The sequence below is a fragment of the Barbus barbus genome (assembly GCF_936440315.1).
Source record: "Barbus barbus genome assembly, chromosome: 34".
NCBI classification, from domain to species: Eukaryota; Metazoa; Chordata; class Actinopteri; order Cypriniformes; family Cyprinidae; genus Barbus; species Barbus barbus.
Genome location: NC_136762.1, coordinates 8,564,095 through 8,585,557, shown reverse-complemented (window position 1 = coordinate 8,585,557; position 21,463 = coordinate 8,564,095). Strand labels below are relative to the sequence as shown.

At 38.8% G+C, this 21,463-nt stretch overlaps 1 protein-coding gene across 1 annotated transcript in view; it reads left to right on the top strand.

Moving 5' to 3' along the window:
• dchs1a (dachsous cadherin-related 1a) overlaps positions 1-12,595 on the top strand; it is a gene marked incomplete at its 5' end in the record, with an annotated part of 103,752 nt that extends 91,157 nt beyond the window's left edge. The window contains 10 exons of the mRNA XM_079391994.1: positions 1,747-1,872; positions 2,019-2,228; positions 3,094-3,960; positions 4,550-4,663; positions 4,757-4,968; positions 5,287-5,438; positions 5,776-5,906; positions 6,204-6,490; positions 7,429-7,567; positions 8,133-12,595. Of these exons, the coding sequence (XP_079248120.1) occupies positions 1,747-1,872; positions 2,019-2,228; positions 3,094-3,960; positions 4,550-4,663; positions 4,757-4,968; positions 5,287-5,438; positions 5,776-5,906; positions 6,204-6,490; positions 7,429-7,567; positions 8,133-10,723 (4,829 nt within the window). The 3' untranslated portion in view covers positions 10,724-12,595. The remainder of the gene's footprint in view (positions 1-1,746; positions 1,873-2,018; positions 2,229-3,093; positions 3,961-4,549; positions 4,664-4,756; positions 4,969-5,286; positions 5,439-5,775; positions 5,907-6,203; positions 6,491-7,428; positions 7,568-8,132) is intronic.
• Between the last annotated feature and the right edge of the window lie 8,868 nt (positions 12,596-21,463).

Genomic DNA, 21,463 nt, shown 5'->3' with positions numbered 1-21,463 from the left:
CACACTTTCCGTCTTTTGGCATTTCTTACTTTTCTCTCACCGGCTGCTGTTTACAGTTACTGACGTGACACGAGCCTCGCTGCTCAATTCCTGATTGGCTGTCTGTTGCCAAGCATCCAGAAGCAACAAACAAACACCGCTCCATTTCACACTGAACAAACTTAGCACCGCAATGCGGTGCTATAACCCTGGGTAAAAAGCGGTGCTAACACCACTTTCAAATTGCAGGTGTGAAACGTTTCTTTACCTGGGGCTAAAAGCGGTGTTTAGAACGACGATAACCCGGGGTTAAGCTCAGTGTGAAAAGCCCTATACAGTATATATTTTGAAAATATTTACATGTATATGCATTTATATATTTATATCATTATATTTTATATTATATATAAATACATATAATATATAAACATAAAACTTTTCTTAGATATATACATGCATGTGCTTGTATTTATATATACATAATAAATATACACGATACACACTCATATATTATGTAAACAAAAACTTTTATCGCTTGACAGCACAAATTTTTAGTAATATTTACTCTCACAAGTGTTTGTTAATATTTTGAATTAGAATTTTTATATTTTCAGATTTCGGTGTAATTTTTGTTTGTTTTAATGTTTTGTTTTGTGATTTTATAATTCTATTTAGTTTAGTTTTAGCAGTTTTAGTACAGTAGTTCAAGTTAGTTGGCAAGGCAACTTTTGTCATTTTTGGTCATTTTTTTCTGTAAATTGAATTTTTTCTTCTGATATATTTTTATTTTATTTTAGCTTATTAGTTGCATTTTTAGTTAACAATAACAACACTGCTATATATACATGTAGACTACATACCACATTTATAAGATGGCGTGTCAAATGTAAAAGTAGTTCAGCAAAACATCTTGCTATGTAGCTGATTCCAAACAAGAACACGTTTTGTACAAATGTCTCCTTTACTCATTTTGTGCAACGTGTTCTCTGTTAATGTGGTTTGGCAAGGTACACATTAGCTGTGGACTCACAAAAACTTGAAGCTGGTACTTTAATCTTGAATTGGTCTGATGGTAGGAAAATCCTGTGGGGAATGTACATATGTGTCAGGAGCAAGATTAATTACGTTAATTTTGTATTACATTATGTTCTAGTAAATTGTCAGCCCTAATAATTTTGTTTACATTCTTCTGTATCTCTGCCACACAATGGCTCATATATACTTGATGATGTGATACTAAACGGTACTGTCTCTGAACGCACGCATTGAGTGAGAAGAGTTGATTTCCACCTTCTGAGGTTGATTTCCACCTTCCACCTTCAAATGTTTGTCTAACATTTCTCTGAAAACACTGGATACCACAGCCAAACCCATCACAAATAAAAGTGTGTGGGTTTTAATTGGTGCCAGGCCGGGGGGGGGTTGTGAAAGGGGAGCGCTGCATTCTCTTGGACTTACTCAGGGGCAAATAAAACAGAAGGATCATAAACTTTCTCTCCATGAACAATTAGCGAGGTAAACAGGTGACACTCTGCCAGATTGCTCGCCTTTTGCACGCGATCTGCCATCCAAGCACCAGGGAGAGGGCGATTGAGACCAACTGCTTAGACAGCGGTATTAACTACAAGCAAATAAAAACAGGGTGTGCCATTCTGTGAGAAAAGTCCATTGTGCAAAGTGAACACAGCCTATTAAGAATGATGGGCTTGTATTCAAGGAAACTGGATAGATTCATCTCTTATAATGTCTTTATCCTTTTTTTCTTAGGGACCAATGGAATTGTGACATACGGAAGTATTGTAGGAGATGATTTCAGCATTCATCCGGTGACAGGAGTCATAACAACCGCCAAGGAGTTGGACAGGGAAGCCCAAGGGGTTTATGCTATGACCGGTACTTCAGATAAAACACAGTTGCTTAATTGCAACATAGAATGATATGCTTTTAAGAGCAAAGATTTACGTTTTTGCCAATGTCATGTCACGGTTGGGCACGCATTTGTTTAGCCAGTGTATAACAAACATCTCTCTCATAAACAGTTTATGCCAAAGATGGTGGTTCTTCGCCCAATTTTGCCAAGACCACAGTGCGCATCACAGTGCTGGATGAGAATGACAATAGACCGGCCTTTGGGAGAGTGTACTATAGTCTGGAGGTACCTGAGAACCAGGAGCCTGTGGCACTCTTCACCATTAGAGCCACAGATCAAGACTCCGGGGACAGTGGGCTGGTGCACTACAAAATCACCGGTACTAATGCCATGAGCAATACATATGTTGTTGTATAATATATGTTAATTATTATTATATATTTGATACAAACAGCTTATTTTTCACAGATGTTTAGCTCATGCCTAAATTAATTTTCAGTTCTATAGATACCCATTAATCCTTCCCCCATTGTAGCAACATTTGTTAAAACCTCATCAGAACTCATTATTCCTATTTTAATATATCTTAAATTGTAATTTATTCATATATGGCAAAGATGAATCTATTAGCAGCCATTACTCTAGTCTTCGGTGTCACATGTTCCTTCCGAAATCATTCTGATATGCTGATTTGGTCATAAGAAACATAAATAATAAGAAACATTTCCTATTACTAACAATGTTGAAAGCAGTTGTGCAGCTAAATAATATTGCTAATGTTTTTAAAGTCACTTTTGATCTATTTAATTCATCCATACTGAATAAAAATATAATTTTCAAAAAAGAACTTCTTGAGAACTTTTGAACGGTAATGAACTTTTAGCCACTTGGTTAAAGATGTTATGTATCATTTTGCAGGAAATATTCATTATTCAACATCATTTCACAAAAGTTTGTCAAACAATATGTAGCAGCCTGTACTGACATATTTACAAGAAATACACCAAACTATCATGGTTATGAATATTTTATTATATTTCGCTTAAATTGATCTATGTGAGGACAAAGTTAAATGATTTCCATAAATTGTCCATAAAAATATATATACAGTATATATAATATGCATTGCACCCTTCACTGGTCAGCATTGATGAAATTGATTAATATTGTTTTATTGCACATACCCAGAGAGAAGTCACTAACAGGCCAGATGACAATGTTATTTTTATTACTTTCTTTTCCAGACGGAGACCATTTTGGTGATTTCCACCTGGACAGGAAATCAGGTGTGCTGTCCACTTCCAGGCCTTTGGACCGAGAGTCCAAAGCAAAGTACACCCTTACCGTGGAGGCACAAGATCAAGGAATACCATCCCTCACCAGCACTGTCACTTTGGACATCAGTGTCTTGGACCTGAACGACAACAGCCCAGTGTTCCCCAGGAGCAGCTACTCAGTGGAGGTATCAGAAGATGCATCAGAAGGGTCTCTTGTTCTGGAAGTTTCAGCCTCTGACAAGGATGAAGGGTCCAACAGTCAGATGGTCTACTTCCTGAGCCACGAATCCAGAGGCATGTTCATTGTGGACCAACACACAGGTTGCATTATTACAGCAGCAGGCCTTGACCGAGAAAAAGTGGCCTCCTACAGTTTCAAAATCTACGCCATGGACTCCTCAGCCTCCAACCCCCGTAACACTTCGGCTGAAATCACCATCCACATTTTAGATGTAAATGACAACGCCCCCTTCTTCATCACAGACCCGCTCATCATCAATGTGTCCAGCAGTAGTCTCTCCAACCACAAGGTGATGGCCACCATGAGAGCTGAAGATAAAGACTTTGGTGCAAATGGATCTGTATTTTATCGATTTGCGAATCCTGTCAAAGGCTTCACCATAAACTCCTTGACTGGGGACATCCAGGCCACCGAAAAGCTCCACACGATGACCCAGAGCCAGCGGACCCTCATTGTGGAGGCCATGGATCAGGGTAACCCATCACAGTCCTCTTTGGGAGTTGTGATCGTGTACATCAGAGAGCAGAGTTACCAGGGCATCCGCTTCACTCGCAACACCAGGGATGTCAGCCTGCAGGAGAATGCTGCTAAAGGTGTGATAATGACCCTGTATTTCGGTGATATCCAACTGATATTCCTGTAGCTCAAACTGTAGAGCATAGCGCTAAAAACACCAAGGTCATGTGTTCAATTCTCAGGGAATGCATGAGCTGATAAAATGTATACCTTGCATGCAGTGCAAGTCGCTTTGGGTAAAAGCGTCTGCCAAAATTGGATATGTCTAGTTTAGAATAGAATGCAGCAACATTAATTCAAAAATTAAACACTAACATCTAAAATCAGTTCATTTTAAATACTACAAGTGAATTTAGGCACCACAATATTTCAGTGTACAGTATTAAAAAAAGGATATTAATTTTGAGGTTTGCTAAAGAATACATTTAGCAGTGTTATTAATTTATTAATGTTTTTAAAGATAAATATTGTGAGTGTTAGATGTTGGAAAATGTCATCTAAATATAAAACTAAGGGAAATGAGATGCATGATTAAATATCCAATATTGACTGATGATAAAACATCAGACATTATGGTAATGATATATTGTGCATCACTAAATCTTTCATACATACAAGTTGATGGAAAATTTCCTTTTAATCAATAAAGGCCTTTTTTTCTTATAGGTACAGCGGTTGTTCAGATACAGGCTCACTATCCTGGTGGATCTAACAGTGGCATCAACTACAGCATTTTCAGTGGCAACAAGCAGCAGTCCTTTAGCATCAGCCCCCACACAGGTAATCTAAGTCATTGCATGAACTTATTATGATAGTAGTCTTTCTAAAGGGGAACGATGTTTCAGTATTAGTCATAATACATTCCTTGTTTAGGTGAGATTTGGGTAGAAAGCTCCAAAGGTCTGGACTTTGAGGAGACCCCACGACTCCGCCTGGTGGTCAAGGCTGAAACCGCATCCTCCAGTTCCTTCATGGCAGTTAACCTTCTCCTACAGGATGTCAATGACAACTTACCACGCTTTCAACTTCACAATTACGTTGCTTATGTTCGTGAGGCCCAGGGCTATGATCATCCTATCATTCAGGTACAGTAATCTCCCATTTGTTTTCTCAGTGGTTGAATCTTCATAAAAGCTGTGGAGTACAACATCCCTTGGCCTAAATACAGCATATTTTCAGTGCAAGCCAAAAGCGTTTCCTTTGCGTTTCCCACAATGTTTTCATTGTCCATGGTGAGAATATAGGCTCAGCTGTCCCACATAGCCACAACCAATTCCCTTTTTCAACTATTTTTTTCTAAATAATTTGAGTTCCAAGCCCAACATGAGGTTCATGTTACACTCGAGCAGCTGTTGCGAATCTGTCTATATTTTCATTGCCAATTTCACCGGTAATTTCCTCAGGTGTTGGCGAATGACCTGGACCAGGGTCAGAACGGGCAGGTGACCTACTCCATAAGGTCATCGTCCATGAGCGGCCTCTTCAAGATCGACCCTGTCACAGGCAGTATATCCACCGCTGCCATCATGGACAGAGAGATCTGGACACAGACCAAGTACTAAGTTCTTCCATCTGCTTTTATAGCAGTTTAGATCATTTCCTTTTACCTGTGGTAAAATGATGTCTTAAAATATTTTTTTACACAAAAATGTTAAATATTTTAAATAGCTAAGAAAAAAAAGTCTATGTGTTTGTTGACTGAAAGACAATTCTGTAGAGGCAGTTGCACCAATGCAGTTAAAACTTTTATATACCCTGAAAATATTTTTATCTTTGTTTGATTATTATTAGAGTTTGCACTTTAAAACGTTTTAAATTCATTTCCCGTCAGCATAAAAATAGTATGTGAGAATGTCCAGACTCTGACTCTAATTTTGTTGTTGCGTCTCCAGCCTGGTTATTATGGCAACGGACAGAGGCAGTCCTCGGTTAGCAGGTTCTGCCACTCTCACTGTGATCATTGTAGACCTGAATGACAACAGTCCCACCATCCCTGTTCCACGTGAAATCCGGGTCCCTGAGAGTAAGTTGACTGCTGTTTCAACTCTATATCACTCCTGTAATCAATGAACAAAATTTCCTATTTTTTCTGGCATACAAACAGTGAGGCACACCGTGCTGAAAGATTGACTCAATTACCAGGCGTTTTTCTCGCCAAAGTCCTTAATGGTTATTTCCTGTCACTGATGTTGTACAATGTATCCAATAATGGTGGGCGTTGTCCAGCAAAATGTAATACTTTTGAAAGGTGCAACCACAAACGGAAACAATAAATTACATTTCACACTGGGTTATCAAGATTGCGTATTTCTCTCTCTAGATACCTTGATTGGAACCGTGATCACTCAGGTAACAGGGAATGATGTGGACTCTGGGCCAGCTCTCTCCTATTCCCTACTTCTGGACTCAGAAACTCAAGGGAAGTTTGGAATACATCGCTATGGAGGCAGGGTGTCCTTGACTGCCCCTCTGGACTTTGAAGATAGAACATGGTACACTCTGACCGTCAGCTCCTCGGACTCCAAACAACAGACTTACGCAAATCTGACTGTGCTTGTGGAGGATGTGAATGATAATGCTCCAGTCTTCTCCCAGGACCTTTATGAGGTATGTTAAGAGAAATCACATGTTCGGGATGAGCATTGATAGAAAAAGTACATTAAGATGTTTGAAGTACCCAAAGTACCCAACAATGTTGGGGAGTAACTAATAACATATAACCAAATTACGTAATTTAATTACAAAATAAATGTCTGTAATCTATTATAATTACTGAGAAACAAATGTGTAGCTAAATTACAGTTACTTCTGAAAATGTTAACGATTACTAAGTGGATCATAGCTATGCAAAAATTTGCACCATATATATTAAACTATATCTTATGATTTTAAATCAGTATTTAACCTTAGAATGATCTCAAAGTAAAAAGAGATGCTTGAGTCTGATTTTGTGGTGGCTGTGCTTTAAAATAACATTTTTATAATCTTAATTCAAGTGATGAAGGATTTTAAAGTCTGACAGTAATCAGTGTTGAGTACTACTAAGGTAAACCCTGCCTGGGTTAAAAAACATTCATTAGAAATTTAGAAAAGTCATTAAACACTAATCAAATGTAATCAGTTACATTACTTTAAACTAATTGAAATAGTTACACTAAGTATTACATTTCAAATAGTGTAATTTGTAATCTGTAGCCTATTACATTTCCAAAATAACTTTCCCAAAACTGGTACCCAAGATGTTTGAATAATATATAGTAAACAGTTATTTGACCAATCAAAAGTATTTTATAAAGCCTTGCAATAATAACAGATGACACTAGCTTTGATGTTTTACACTCTGTTTAATAAATAATTTTCTCTGGTAAAACCCTTAAAGGCACTTGCAGTTTATTTAAATGTCAAAGATACATATTTTTGTTTCGGAAATATTCCCTGTGAGCACCACATTTACAAAAATATTTCTTTAAGTAAAATAAAAAATAAATTGATGCTATGTACTGCTCAAAGCCGTCAGTGTTAAGACCGATTTATGTCTTTGGCAGGTGACTCTAGCAGAACGCTCTCCAGCAGGAAGCTCAGTTATCACAGTAACTGCTACAGATAAGGACTCTGGAGAGAACGGACGGATAACATACAGGGTCGTGTCAACAAAGGACATGTTCTACATTGACCCAAACAATGGTAATTTGTCATTTTGTTCTTGTTGTTTTCCTTTTGTTTATTGTTCTTCATCCAAATCATTGTCAGATGTACAATTCATTCTTAAGGAACAAGACATAATTGTTTTGATATAGTGGTTGATACAGCTGGTTTTTCTTCAGGGCCCACGTTTTAGAATGTCAAGTGGCAGTTCAATTACATATCAAATTAGTTAATCAAACAAAAGTAATGTGAACTACAGAGATAACAAAATATGCATGATGATACTGAATAGAAAAAAGAAAAAAAAAATTATGGACAATTTGCAAATCATTAACAACAGAAGAAATGTGATTTACCAGCCTAAAGAATTTAAAAAACACTATTCCAATTATTGTGTTGTTATTAGCCATATTACCAGTGATAGATCAATTTATGTCTAAATTTCTCAATATATGTCTAAAGACTCTAGTTGGATGCACAGCAGTCCAGGACCCAGTCCAGGATATTGTTTTTGGGTTGTCGCCCACCAGTTACTGAGAACTACTGTTTTGAAGCATGTAGTAAAAGCCCTCATCTTACCTTATAATGTGATTTCTTTACATAGGTACTCTGTTCATCAAGCAGAAGGTTGAGTTTGACTCACAACGCCCTTCCATTTTGGTGGTGATTGAAGCCAGTGATAGTGGAATACCTCCGTTAACTGCCCTTACCACAGTTCAGGTGCATGTGTCTGATGTCAATGACAATGCGCCTGTATTCCACCAGACTGAGTACAGAGCCTCTGTATCTGAAGATGAAGTCCCTGGTTCCACCATCCTAACCCTGGAAGCAGTGGATGGGGACTTATCTAGGGACAACTGCGGGTTTGATTTTGCCATTGCCAGTGGAAACATTGGTAACGCCTTCCAAATCGAGAGCAGTGTTCGTTTCCTTGAGGGCCATGGATTTCAGACAGTTGGAACGCTGATATTAGTTGATAAACTTGACTTTGAGAGTGCGAACGGCTACAATCTCACTATTGTGGTCTCAGATCGCGGCATACCACAACGAAGCTCAAGTGTTCCAGTTTTAATCACTGTAATGGACACCAATGATAACCCTCCATCCTTCAGTAGGGCTGAGTACAATGTTATTGTCAATGAAGGGGCAGAAACGGGAAAAGAAATACTTCAACTTTTTGCAGTGGACCCTGACTCTACACCTAATGGAGAGGTTCAATACTCAATCAGTTCTGGAGACGAGTCTGAGCTCTTTTCTATAGATCGTTGGACTGGGTCCCTTCGTCTGCGGAGGTCTCTTGATAGTGAGAAACAATCTTCTCATGTGTTCATCATTCAGGCCTCAGACGGTCAGGGCCACTTCGCTCTTGCTCCTGTAACTGTTGAGGTCAAGAACATCAATAATAACAGGCCTTACTTCCCTCTTAAATCACTCACAGCAAGTATTCGTGAAAACCAGCCCCAAAAGGCTCTAGTTACCATACTACATGCCATTGATCATGACAAAGGAGCATATGGAGAATTAAGATATTTCCTCATGTATAATTCCGGAAATGGTAAAGATTCCTTCCTAGTGAACCAAACCTCTGGTGAGGTGCGAACCCGCTTTACATTCGACTTCGAGAAGGTAAACGCTTTCAGTTTTATTGCTATGGCAATGGATACAGGCAACTACTCGGCCACAGTCACAGTTCAAGTCTTTGTGACTGGTGAAGATGAGTACGACCCGGTTTTCACTAACTCAGATTTCGCCTTCCATGTACCTGAGGGTGCCAAGAAAGGGCAAAGCATCGGGCAAGTAAATGCTAATGATGAGGATGGAGGGGTGGACGGCATTGTCCTCTACACACTCGCAAACAGTTCGCCTTACTTTGAGGTCAACACATCCACAGGAGTGATATCCCTTAAGATGGATGCATATCATCAGCATACAAGCCGGTCCAAAAGAGAGGCACGTCAGATGACATTGGATGTCATTGCTCACAGTCCTTTGGAGAATTCCCGAAAAGGTTCTGCCCAGGTCACAATTGATGTCACTCATACATCCTTCGGCTTGAACACAGACATGAATGTGGTACTTGCCAGTGCTATAACAGCTTCCTTGGCAGTCATTGTGTTCCTGATCATAGTTGTTGTGGTGATATTTCTCTTGAGATCCCAAAGGTACAAAGAACAAGAGGCTTGTGCCAGAATAGTATCCCAAGGTACCGTTCTGGAGAGTCTTGAAGAATCGAAAGTTCCAGGGGGTGATAAGCTGTATCATCAGACTCTTCCCGGGTATGCAACAGACCAAACTGGGAGCGGAGGAGGTACCTACGCACGAGGTGGGTCTCTTGACCCATCTCACTCCAGTGGACGTGGTTCTGCCGAAGCGGAAGCAGCAGAAGATGATGAGATCCGGATGATTAATGAGTATCCTCAAGTTTCCAGCATCTCCTCCTCCATGCAGGAGCACATAGCTGCTCGTGGGCCCGACTCTGGTATCCAGCAAGATGCAGACCAGCTGTCTGACATTTCCTGTGAGCCGGGGATGGATGCAAATCAATGGTTTAAAGGGAAAAAACTGGGAAGTTTAAGTGGGACACTACTATCAAGCCAGTTGCCAACTTACCGGGATGAAGGTGGTGGTTATCTCGGGGTTGGAAGAGGGCTTAACATCTCGCATCCGAAAGATTATGCTTTCCCGGAGGATGGTAAGCCTGCTGTAGATGGTTCTCTTACAGCTATTGTGGCTAGTGATGAGGAACTCAGGGGCAGCTACAACTGGGACTACCTCCTTGATTGGTGCCCTCAATTTCAGCCTCTGGCTAATGTCTTTACAGAAATTGCCAGATTAAAAGATGAGAACGCGCCACCTAACCCTCGGCGGCCATTTCATCCCAAAAGAAAGACAGATCCCAAGCCCAGAATTGACCCTCCTCCCCTTATTACCTCTGTAGCACATCCAGGGGCCAAAACAGTTTTGCCAAAACCTGCTGTTGGCCGAACATTTCCTCACCTGTCCTCATTGCACCGATCTCCCATTGACCATGATGGCACTGTTTCCTCAATAGCCATGTCTCCGAGTTTTTCTCCATCACTTTCGCCACTTGCAGCCCATTCCCCAGCCATTGCTCCCTTTGTTGTTCACTCGTCCTCCATTATGGGTACAAATGAGCAATCCTTAGAACATGAGGAGACAGAACTGAGGATTTAATGTCTGTCTAAGGAGAGCTGACCAGAAAGCATTCCCACCTGCTCAGGTACTCTAAAGATGCCTCTCCTCTGGCATAGTCCTCAATATCATGTTGTATATAATGTTGCCCCACTGGCTGGCCAATGGTTTCAGAAAGCGGTGCTTTTGTCACCCATCTTTCGACTTACTGACTTGAGTTGTAAAAGAAGTAAAAATTACTATTTTATAATGCTGTTCTAACGATCCTGAAGATCAAATTACAATTTTCTTAGCCCAGCATTTGCACATTTTAAAGGACAGTTATGTTTGATGTCAATGTTTTGTAAGAAAAAACACTTTTTGTATTTTATATTTTTGTACTGATGTTTTTTGTTTAAAAAGAATGACATATGTCAAGCGGTTGCTATAACCTGTGATTTTATTGACATACATTTATATTTGTATATATGTGGCCGTAACAGTATGTTTGTTATCAGAGCTTGTTTTAGTTTATTAACAGTTGCCATTCTAAAGTGTTCTATGTATGTTCAGTATTAAGCTCTTAAGTATTTGGGGAATATGTTTTTCTGTTAGTATTTATATAAAAACAGTAAAAAACTAAAAAATTTACAGTATCTGCAAAAATGCCAATGTACACAGTCTTTGAAGTTTTTGCTGGAGACCACAGTGATCATATTGATTTCTACATGCTGCTTCCCCTCCCTTAGCTCGACTAATGGGAACACAATTGTAGCTTATGAAACTAAATATACAAAAAAATGTTTTTCCCCATTTTGTGAGGATTATAAAATCAAGCACCAAGTTGTAACTTAATTAGCTAAGACAAGCTGTGCCAGGAATTTAGTAAAACTGCAGAGAAGTAACAGTAGAAATGGAAAATATTGTCATGGCAGCTCTTAACAGCACCTTGAAAGAGCTGCCAATGTAACTGGAAATAATAATGTATTGTCCTTTTTATATTCATGTTTGTTATCAAGTGTTTCATTGAACACCGAGTCTAAACAAATATGCTCAAGGCCAGTGAAAATTGCAATGTTGTTGTTACAATGTATAGGCTGATAACTTCTGGGGTTTTTTGTCATAGGTTAGACTGATAATTTGTACTGGATGTTTATGTTTTAATAGATCAAGCTATCCAATATTATACTTAATTTGACCAAAATAAATATTTGTTTTAAAACTCCACTAAGTCAAGGTACTGACATTTATAGGGACATTTTTGTAGCGTCTTTCAATCATTACTGAAAACAATTGGTAAATGTGGCTAATTATACCATAAAATGCTGGATTACTTTGTTTTGTGCATGTAAATGACATGGCTAAATAATAATATGACACCCATATTTGTTGAAAAGCACTGGTGATTTGATTTTAGTGATGTATTTGTTCCTACAATGTACAGTTTGTACAATTTCAAACTAAATAATGGCAGCATTGAACATTCTTCTTGCAAGATTGTGAAACATATCTTTGTAAATTATTTTCTAACACTTTGAAAATGATTGTAAATGTTGCCATTTGACCATTTCCTGTGCTAAAATTTCTACTAGTGTTTTTTCTAGACAGTTTTCTTTTCTCAGATTTTTTTTGGCAACATATTTTGATGTTCATTGAAAGACTCAACTTATAATTTTGAAAATCGACAGTGCCTATTGAAGAAAATCATAATTGTGTTTATAACTGATTGTTAAATTGTTCTCTGTTCAGATTCTCAAGGTCACATAAGAATTTCAGTGTTTCCTAAGGGTACGAAATCTCTCTCCTTGTTCAAGAAGCCTATATTTATGGCAGATACTTCACTTTTGTACACAAACAATTCCTCACTCGTAACTGTGAACGTGTTATATTTGTGCTGCCTTGAAGGAAAATAAATAATGTTCAGTTTTTCTGTGTTCATTTAAAAACGTTTCTCATGATGTTTAAGTCACTGTTCAGTTATAGGTGAAGGAAATCTGTTTACATTACTTTTGAATAACACTGTGGTCCAAAAAATTGGCCAGCCGTTTGTCTTACCTTTGTACCCAGTATAATCCAAAGGGCATTGATATGATAAGTGGTGGTGTTTTATTGTAAATAATGATCAGAAAACACAGAATTTTGTTCAGTTTCCACCTTAATCCTTTGAAACATACTTTTTTATATACTTGACAAAGTGCCTGATTAAAATGTATTTCCAATAATGAGACTTAAACATCTTCACCTATTTTTTTTTTGTTTGTTTTTTAATTATATGTATACATATTCTGTGTTAATAGGGTTTACATGTTCTTTTAGATCTAAAAAAAATACATTATATGAACTGCATGGGAAATTTTAACTGTTTTTCAGCTATAAATCTTCATAAGTTACAATATTATTTTTTTTTCACCAGGTGTATTGTGTAGAACATTACTTTCTCAGTTGTCCTACTAAAATTAAAAGTGTTTAATTTTTACTCTACAAACAGTTGCAGAAATGTCCTCGATTTTAGCCTATAAAGATGTTCATAAATGGTTGTAGTCCTGTCATCTACTGTAGTTTCAACATGGAGAGTCAAAGTGACGAACTGAACTCCAAATAGAATCCAGATGTACAGCCAGATATGGGAGAAATATTGATGTAGATTTACTGTTAGTACGTCAAATAAAAATATGTGTGATTCCCCCTTGAATAAAATAAATACTTTACATATGGGATAGCTAATATGTGGTTCATGAATGAAACTGCAGGCATACAAAGACCACAGAATCGTAGTTTAGCTAATATTTATGTATTTCCATCAGGTCTCAAAGCTCATGCACAGATTGATGAGGGAAAAATTCTGTCTTCCCACCTGTCCTGCAGAGGAAGTACCAGATAATCTGTCTCTTCCAACCGGTCTCTGTAGAGAGCAAAGACATACAGCACACTAGATACAGTATCTCTCGCAGCCGGTGCCTTATAATTAATTCTTTAAAAAGCCAAAAAATAAGGTTTTAAATCATAGAGCCTGTAACACATTCCAAAAAATGGGGCAGTAATAAACCTTGCCACGCAAGGGGAAGAATTTAGTCATTATTCATCCATACTCATACTCAGACCTTAATGATTTGTGGATCTTTCAGAACATATCATTAGAGCCATGCCATAGACAGCTTGGATTACAGGACATGTCATACACTGTGTTTATGAAGACTTGCCTGTGAGTATTGCCATGGAGACACAAAGAACCGTCTAGCATTTAACCACAAAATATTTTGACTCACTGAAACTAGTTGTTGAATGTGGGTTTGACTCAAACATTTAAACCGAAGGACATTTGTTGGACTAAAACATTCAAACCGAAAGTTATTAAAGCCTACCTCACATTATTTCTACGTAAATATGTGATAGACAGCCGTATTTGACCTTGCTGCTGATATAGCGTCTCCCGCATGTGCAGTAGGCATTCCTTGAGAAGCTACATCAAATTGAAAGAATATGAGTCAGTTCAAAGACTTATGAGACAGTGCACATTACTTGTGAATGGGAGAATTTTCTAGAAGAGCCAATCGCTAATTGGTAAAATTTCCGCGTCACTTTAAGCTCCGGTTGCTTTATATGTCAGCGTTGAGAGTGCGCGCGCTTAAGGTTGCACATGCACATTAGCTAGTCTAGCCTGAAGCTTTAAAGGGGACCTATTATGCAAAAATCACTTTTATAAGGTGTTTGAACAGTTGTGTGGTCGCAGTGTGTGAAAACAACCAGCCTATAATATTAAAAATCCACCCACTCATAAACAGTCTCTCCAAAAGAGCTGTTTCAGATTCTCCCTCTGTTCACGTCACCGAGGGGGAAAAATCCCACCCATTTGTGATACTGCCCTGTAAGCATAGACATGCTGTTATTGTTGTTATTTTTATCCCACCGTGCTCCTCGTCTGTGTAATTCATAAATGTGAATTTATTATGCACAGTACAGACTTTTAAACAGAGTACGTTTTCTGTAAAGATAACAGGCTTGTACTAATAGTTAAATGTTTATTTGCAAAGGCTAGCACCAGCTCATTTGAATTAAAGCAGCATACTCAAAATCAGAGCATTTTGGCTCATACCCTAAAAGTGGCAATTTTAACAAGCTATAAAAAATGATCTGTGGGGTATTTTGAGCTAAAACTTCACATACACACTCTGGGGATATCAGAAACTTATTTTACATCTTGTAAAAATGAGCATAATAGGTCCCCTTTAGCACAATGCTGCCACTGCCAATGTCTATTTCATGTAACAAACTGATGCATACTGCCTACCTACAATAAGCTACCTGACTTTAAACACACCTGACATGATGTGTCTCCGTGACAGCGTTTTTCCCGACCCCAAACTTATTGTATAGCTCTGGAAATTCAGACACACAGAGAATAAGCTGTTCATGCCCAGTTTCTATTGGCCGCGGGGAAACAGTCACAGAGCACTGCGGCAAAAGTTGAACTGTTTTGAACTTTGACCGCGGCGCAAGCCATGGAAATGAAAGGGTTTCCTAGCGCAGCAATGCCCATGTCCTGTGTGAAAGGGCCTACGCTTCTAGCATAGGAAACAAGCTTTATGAGGCAGTTGTTGTCAGATTTCATTGGTGATTTCAAATATGGCATTTAATCGTAAGCTTTATGAACAGCTTTGGAGAATTTTGTGTTTCCCCATTTAAAGAGATATGAGCTGTAGGTGTATGACTAAGGTGTTTCAAACATGGCCGCCTTTAAATGACTTAACATTGCGTATCACATTTCTAAACACAAAAACTTGTTCTGTGTGCACAGAAATGAATATTTTTATTTTTTTTGTGATAGTTTCACTTTGAAATGCATATTGGGATGCTTCAGGCAAGAATACATCAAAATAGAAACTGTTAATATAAACGTTAAAGATTCATTCATAAAGCCTGAAACTGTTTGAGGTTAAGTAAGGAGAAGCATTTAATTTTACTTTCAAAAAAAGCATTGCATCATTTGTTGGCCAGAAACAGACCGTGCCGAACCTGCATTTTGCGAGGATAAAACATTTGCTTACTCTGTGCAAACTCAAACCTGCTGCTGTTGTCAGCAAATGAATATTTACTGATGTAAACTATTATAAAATCTATTATGCTTCAGCCAGCACAGCACTTTAGACTAGTCTTTATTTCATTTAGTTTGAAAGTTCATTTTTGCGTTTTTGTGAAGGTCAATGAGGATTAATTCGTTCCTATTACATAAGAGGGTGATGGAGAGTCCATCTCATTTATTGGCACATCAGCTAATTCACATGCAAGACTTTTGTGGAAATTCAGTTTGACATGTTTTTTTGTGTCTATTGGAACAAGATATGTATTGTATTTGTATTTTGTATTTTACCCCCTATTTTTTCACACCATTTTCTGTTGTTGACACACTCTGTGTTTTCTGAAGCTAAACACCACTGTTAAAGAACTCAGGCCATGTGGACTGTATTTCTGGACACAACAACTCTCTTTCGAAAGCAAAATAGACTTGAATGACTGTGTTAGTTAATTGCAAGGCTTTTGATGATGCATCATCAATTTTGTGAAATGTTTGTGTATGGCATCTGACGTTTTTCGCTTTGATGAGGTCAGTTTGTTGTGTCTGCATGGGTCAATATGGAGACACATTAAGCTTTGTTGTGATGGTGCCTCTTAGAACAACTGGTCTGAGACTAATTTATTCTGTCATACTGCTTTGATGGCTATAAAAAGTCTTGTGGCCCTTCATAACAAAGTTAGCTTGAAAAGTAACCTTTTAGTCGACCTTTCCAAGGGGCTCGCCGGCTTTCTTCGCTGGGTAGGCCTGGCATGGGTTTTGAAAATGTAATGACAATAACGACTGTCGAATTTAATGATTTTAGCAGAAGGGTAAGAAAAAGAGAGTCTATTTTGCCCTTTGTCTAAAGGGTTCTTTCATAACGATGCCGACCAAGCTTGGCAGACACACAAAGATGGATATTTCTAGTCGCCAAGGGCCCCATAATGTGCTTTCTTTAAATATTGTCTAGATTTCCATCCATCAGATTGCAGCCCAGTCTCTTAAGACCTATGAAAGAGAGCTTAAATGTCAAAATGAGACTTCATATACACTTTTACAGCCGTCATGTGAAGTGGATTCATTGTGGGGTGGGGTTTCAAATATTAGCCACACCCACTTCCATATTTGTGCACTCCTTAGAGATACAAAGGCCTTTACAACCTCCAGAGGGCCTTTTGTCTTTCCTTCTGTCTTTTTGTGTGTTTTTAGTTTTTTCCTGATTTGCTTTCCAAAGTCTTGCCAGGCTACTTGCGTGACTAGAGGGAGCGAAAAAAGTGAGTCTTCAAAACCCATTGGCACGCGATCCCTAATCTATTTTTGGAGCACACTCCTTTTTTCTCTCAACTTTAGACACACGGAAAAAAAAACAGCCAGGGGAAGAGAGCCAATTGTAGGGTTGAAGGGGTCTGGTTCTCATTTCAGGCCGCCCTGTTTCCCTGTCTTGCCTTGCCAGAGTGAGAGCCACTGCAGTGAGGAGAGAGAGGCAGGCAGGCGGGCGGCTCGGGAGGTGAGCAACTGCGGCCCGGGCTCCAGGCCTGCCATTCAGCCACTGTCACTTAGCAACCACCTGCGGCTGGTTCTCATTAGTGGCTCCAGCTGCTTGTATTTCAGACTTCCATGCTTTGCTCTCTTTTGAAGGAAAGGAGTTTGTCGTGATGAAAATATGATGCTTGGTGTGCCTCAATCACTCGCAATTCATTTTCATTAACTAGAGTCTGGTGTGGCTACTGGGTCCAAAGCTGACAAGGGCTAATTGATGACAATACTTATGATTTTGAACTCATGGACACTATTCTGTGGTCAAATAGTCATCTAGCATATTTTCTCAGTTTGACTCACTGAGAAATGGAAAACAGTGCAGATTATGTTGAATGAAATAACAGTGCAAGATCATTTAGAGGTCACTGTTTCTTTGTGTGTTTGAAGTAAACAACTGTTTTTGTTAAAGGGGTCATCGGATGCCCATTTTACACAAGTTGATTATTTAAGGTCTTAATGAAAAGTCTATAACATACTTTAGTTAAAATTGATCAATGGTAGTGTAAAAAACACCTTCTTTACCCTGTAAAAATCAGCTCTGTCTTCAGCACGCTGATCTAGTCCACGTTTCTTTAAATCCTAGTGAGCTCTGCTGACTCCGCCCCTCTCTTCCGTGGAGTGACGAGCAGACCATAGATATGTGTAGATTCCCTATTCGACTGCTCCAGATACGTTGACGCGTCAGCCATCTCGCATTCACCATAATAATCAATGAATATTCAAAGATATACAAGTGTAACTTGCTGTTGTAGACGAACACATTCAGTGCGCTCAAAGATTCGCTGACCGTTCCAAAGATGGCGGATGGCTTAAGTATCGCGGCCCATAGAATCAGTCCATAATGTGGCATCTAGGTATATATATCTATCTATGTAGCATACTAAACTTCAGCTGTGAAACTGGCTAACTAGCACATTATTAGGAAAGGTGATTTGCAAAGATTAAAAACCCTTATACTCACTTCTTCTGTAGATGAAGCTGCACGAATGATTCGAGCAAACATAGCCACATTTATGTAGATCGGGGTTCGGCAAAAATAACGTTAAACCTCTGCGTCTTCTGCCGCTCAGATGTCTGGAGTAAATGAAGACTGCTATCAGGGCCGGGTCTAAGGGGGGCAATGCCGCCCCAGATTCTCTTTGTGCCCCTCGATCATCCACTGGATACTTAAAAAAAAGAAAAATCTAAACATTAAATTAGTTACATATTATAATGACCAGAGATATAGCGCTGTTGTATTTTTCTTGTGCGCCGCGCGTTCTACAGCTCCCCCACACTGAGAGAATTTCATGTGAAATGTTCAAGCCATATTACCGTAATTTTACCGTAAAATTACCGCTGTACAGAACTACGTCATTCTGACAGGGCTCTCAGAACATCCTGATTTGAGAAAGGGGATTGTAAAATAGGTATTTAAAAAAAAAACACTGGGTGGATTTTTATCATTATAGGATGGATGTGTACACACACTTCCAAAACACATTTATGTTCAAACAACTTGTAAAGGGAATTTTGCATCCAATGACCCCTTTAAAGCACTTGAATGACCGAGCAAAGGCATATTTGTGAGTCAGAAACTCTGAATTGTAGAAGATTCATGAGATGGACGGAGTGTGTCGATTTAAAACACTGTGGAAACATTGATCTATAAAATAGGTAATATTATATCAAATCTATGTATAGAGTTCACTGGGCAAAAAGCAAATCTATAGTAAATTATTATAAATGATTTTGCAAGCTTATTTTAATTTTACATGGTGTATATTCAAGTTGTGATGTATGAAACACCTGATAAGGACAGTTCACACGCCAACAAATGGCAACAGACACACTCACTGGGTTTTGTCAGATCAGTTTGATACCCCTGTCAGTGTCTGTTGGCATTGGTCGGTGCTTGTTTTCGCACAGTATTTTCTTGGGTATTGGAATGTCTGAGAATTGATATACTATACTCGGATGGATGTCGTCGTTGGTCTACATCTGTCGGTGCGGTGTGAATTGGCCTGTAGACAGCAAGTGTAAAGTAATCACTCAACATTCGGGGTTTACTTTATGTTGCACAAACATTTAATTAAGACCATCTGTGAGTTACTGATTGAAATTAATAATTTTTTACTTTTTTATATCCAGATGTTGTTATTTTGTTTCACTGTTAAACGCTCTGTATTTGAGTATGTTGCTTTAATGCAAATGAGCTGGTGCTCCTGGAGCTTCAAGAGCTCATGCTCCGGCATTAGTAGACAGGGAGCACGGCGAGATAAAAATAACAACATAGTTGGTCTCATGGTGCATGGCATGCTATCACAAACTTTATAAGACCCACTCATGATTATGAGCTCAACAGACTCAAGCGATCGACTCACATTGCTTTCATATGCAACTTTTAACTACCACATTCCTATTCACGATCATTCATGAGCAGCACCAGTAAAAACAGTCAGAGACAATGATAGCTTTAGCATCATTAGCCTTACAGAGTGCCAAGAAGCTCTTTCAGAAGGGCAATTTGGAAAACAAATGCGTGGTACTTACTTTGTCTGAAGCTGACGTTCACGCACGAAGCGTTGGTATTGATCCCTACACGTATTGGGGACTTTACCGATTTTTTCCGGGACATTTCCTTAGACAATGAAACTTAACCACAGTGTCCTCAGCGGCTCAGATGGAGGAAGTCTATGGAGACTCCTATGTTCATTAGTGCATCCCAAAACACAACACTTGAAATGCCTCTTTGGCGCTGACATTATATCTCCAGCAGCTTCAGCAAGTAATCAGTAATGGCGGAGTCGGACTGCTGCCTCTCACTCAGGGCTGTGTCTATGCTTTCAGGGCAGCGTCACAAATGGGTGGGATTTTTCCCCCTCGGTGACGTGAACAGAGGGAGAGACTGTTTATGATTTTTTTAGATTATAAAAAAATTAGTGGGTGGATTTTTATCATTATAGGCTGGTTGTTTTCACACACTGCACTGTGTTCAAACACCTTATAAAAGTAATTTTTTGCATAATAGGTCCCCTTTAAAGGTGCAAAAACACCACAAATCACCACTCTCATTGTGCTGTGGTAGGAAGCCATCTTCCCAAACATCCACACATTGTGATTTTAATGTAAAGTATTTTTAGGTCACAGCCCACTTGTTGAGAACCACTGTGTTGAATGATACAAACCACTACTCAGTTTTCTTACATGGCAAAAATTAACTTTTCAAATGTGTTTCCTTTTATAAATACACTTTAGGTTCAGTTAAGGTGCTCTCTGATGACTTGTAAAAACGTTTGCTTGATTAACTTGATTAAGTTGCAGCAACTGGTAGGCTACGTGTGGCGAGCCGCTGAGGCTGCACTGTATGTATAAGCAGCTGGCATAATACAAAAACAAATTACTGGGTGGAATAATAAACTTTACAGTCCTGTACTTACCTGTATGTCCCCAGTGGACCATTTATATATTATGCATGTGATGCATTATATGTATAATTTTGTATAATATGTAAACATTGCTATTCTTGAGCAGATACTGTGTTGATCTAACCTTGCTAGTGCAAGACTGGGCTATTTTCCTTAGTTCTATATCTCCATGGGACTCTGGGTCTCAAACTGGATCAGAGCTTTGGGTTGGGGAGAGAGAGTGAGATTGATGGAGTGAACGCGGACGGCTTCCAGTCCCTTGGTGACGTGGAGAGAGGAGAGAAAACAGGAGAATGATTGTTTTGTTCTCTCTTCAGAGAAACTGCTGCTGCAAACAGTCTAAACAGAGAGGAAAGAGGACATTAAACGCTCTGATATCCCAGCTACTCCACTGGACAGCTGGTCATGTGACTCAGCAGACAACTTAATCCAGCCACTCTCTAGCAAGACTGGAAGTAACCTAAATATGAATTTTCACAGAATAGGCCCTTTTATTCCTGTTGCTGCCTTTTCCATGTGGTTATCGTCACATTGGCCTCCCAAAAGATAAAGAGCAGATCCAAAAATAGCATACTGCTATTTTTCCTCTCACTGCTGTATATAATAAATGACAGGTGAAAAATCTATCACTTCTAACCTAAGCAAATAGATAGATGAAGATGGTAATTCATACAATGTTGACCAATATCTCTACTTGTTGGTTAAAAATATTGATTATTTCAATTTCAATCAATTTTCACTTAGTTGAAATCCTTGTAGACAAAATGTATCATTATATAATATCTCATCTGGTCCTTTGCAATA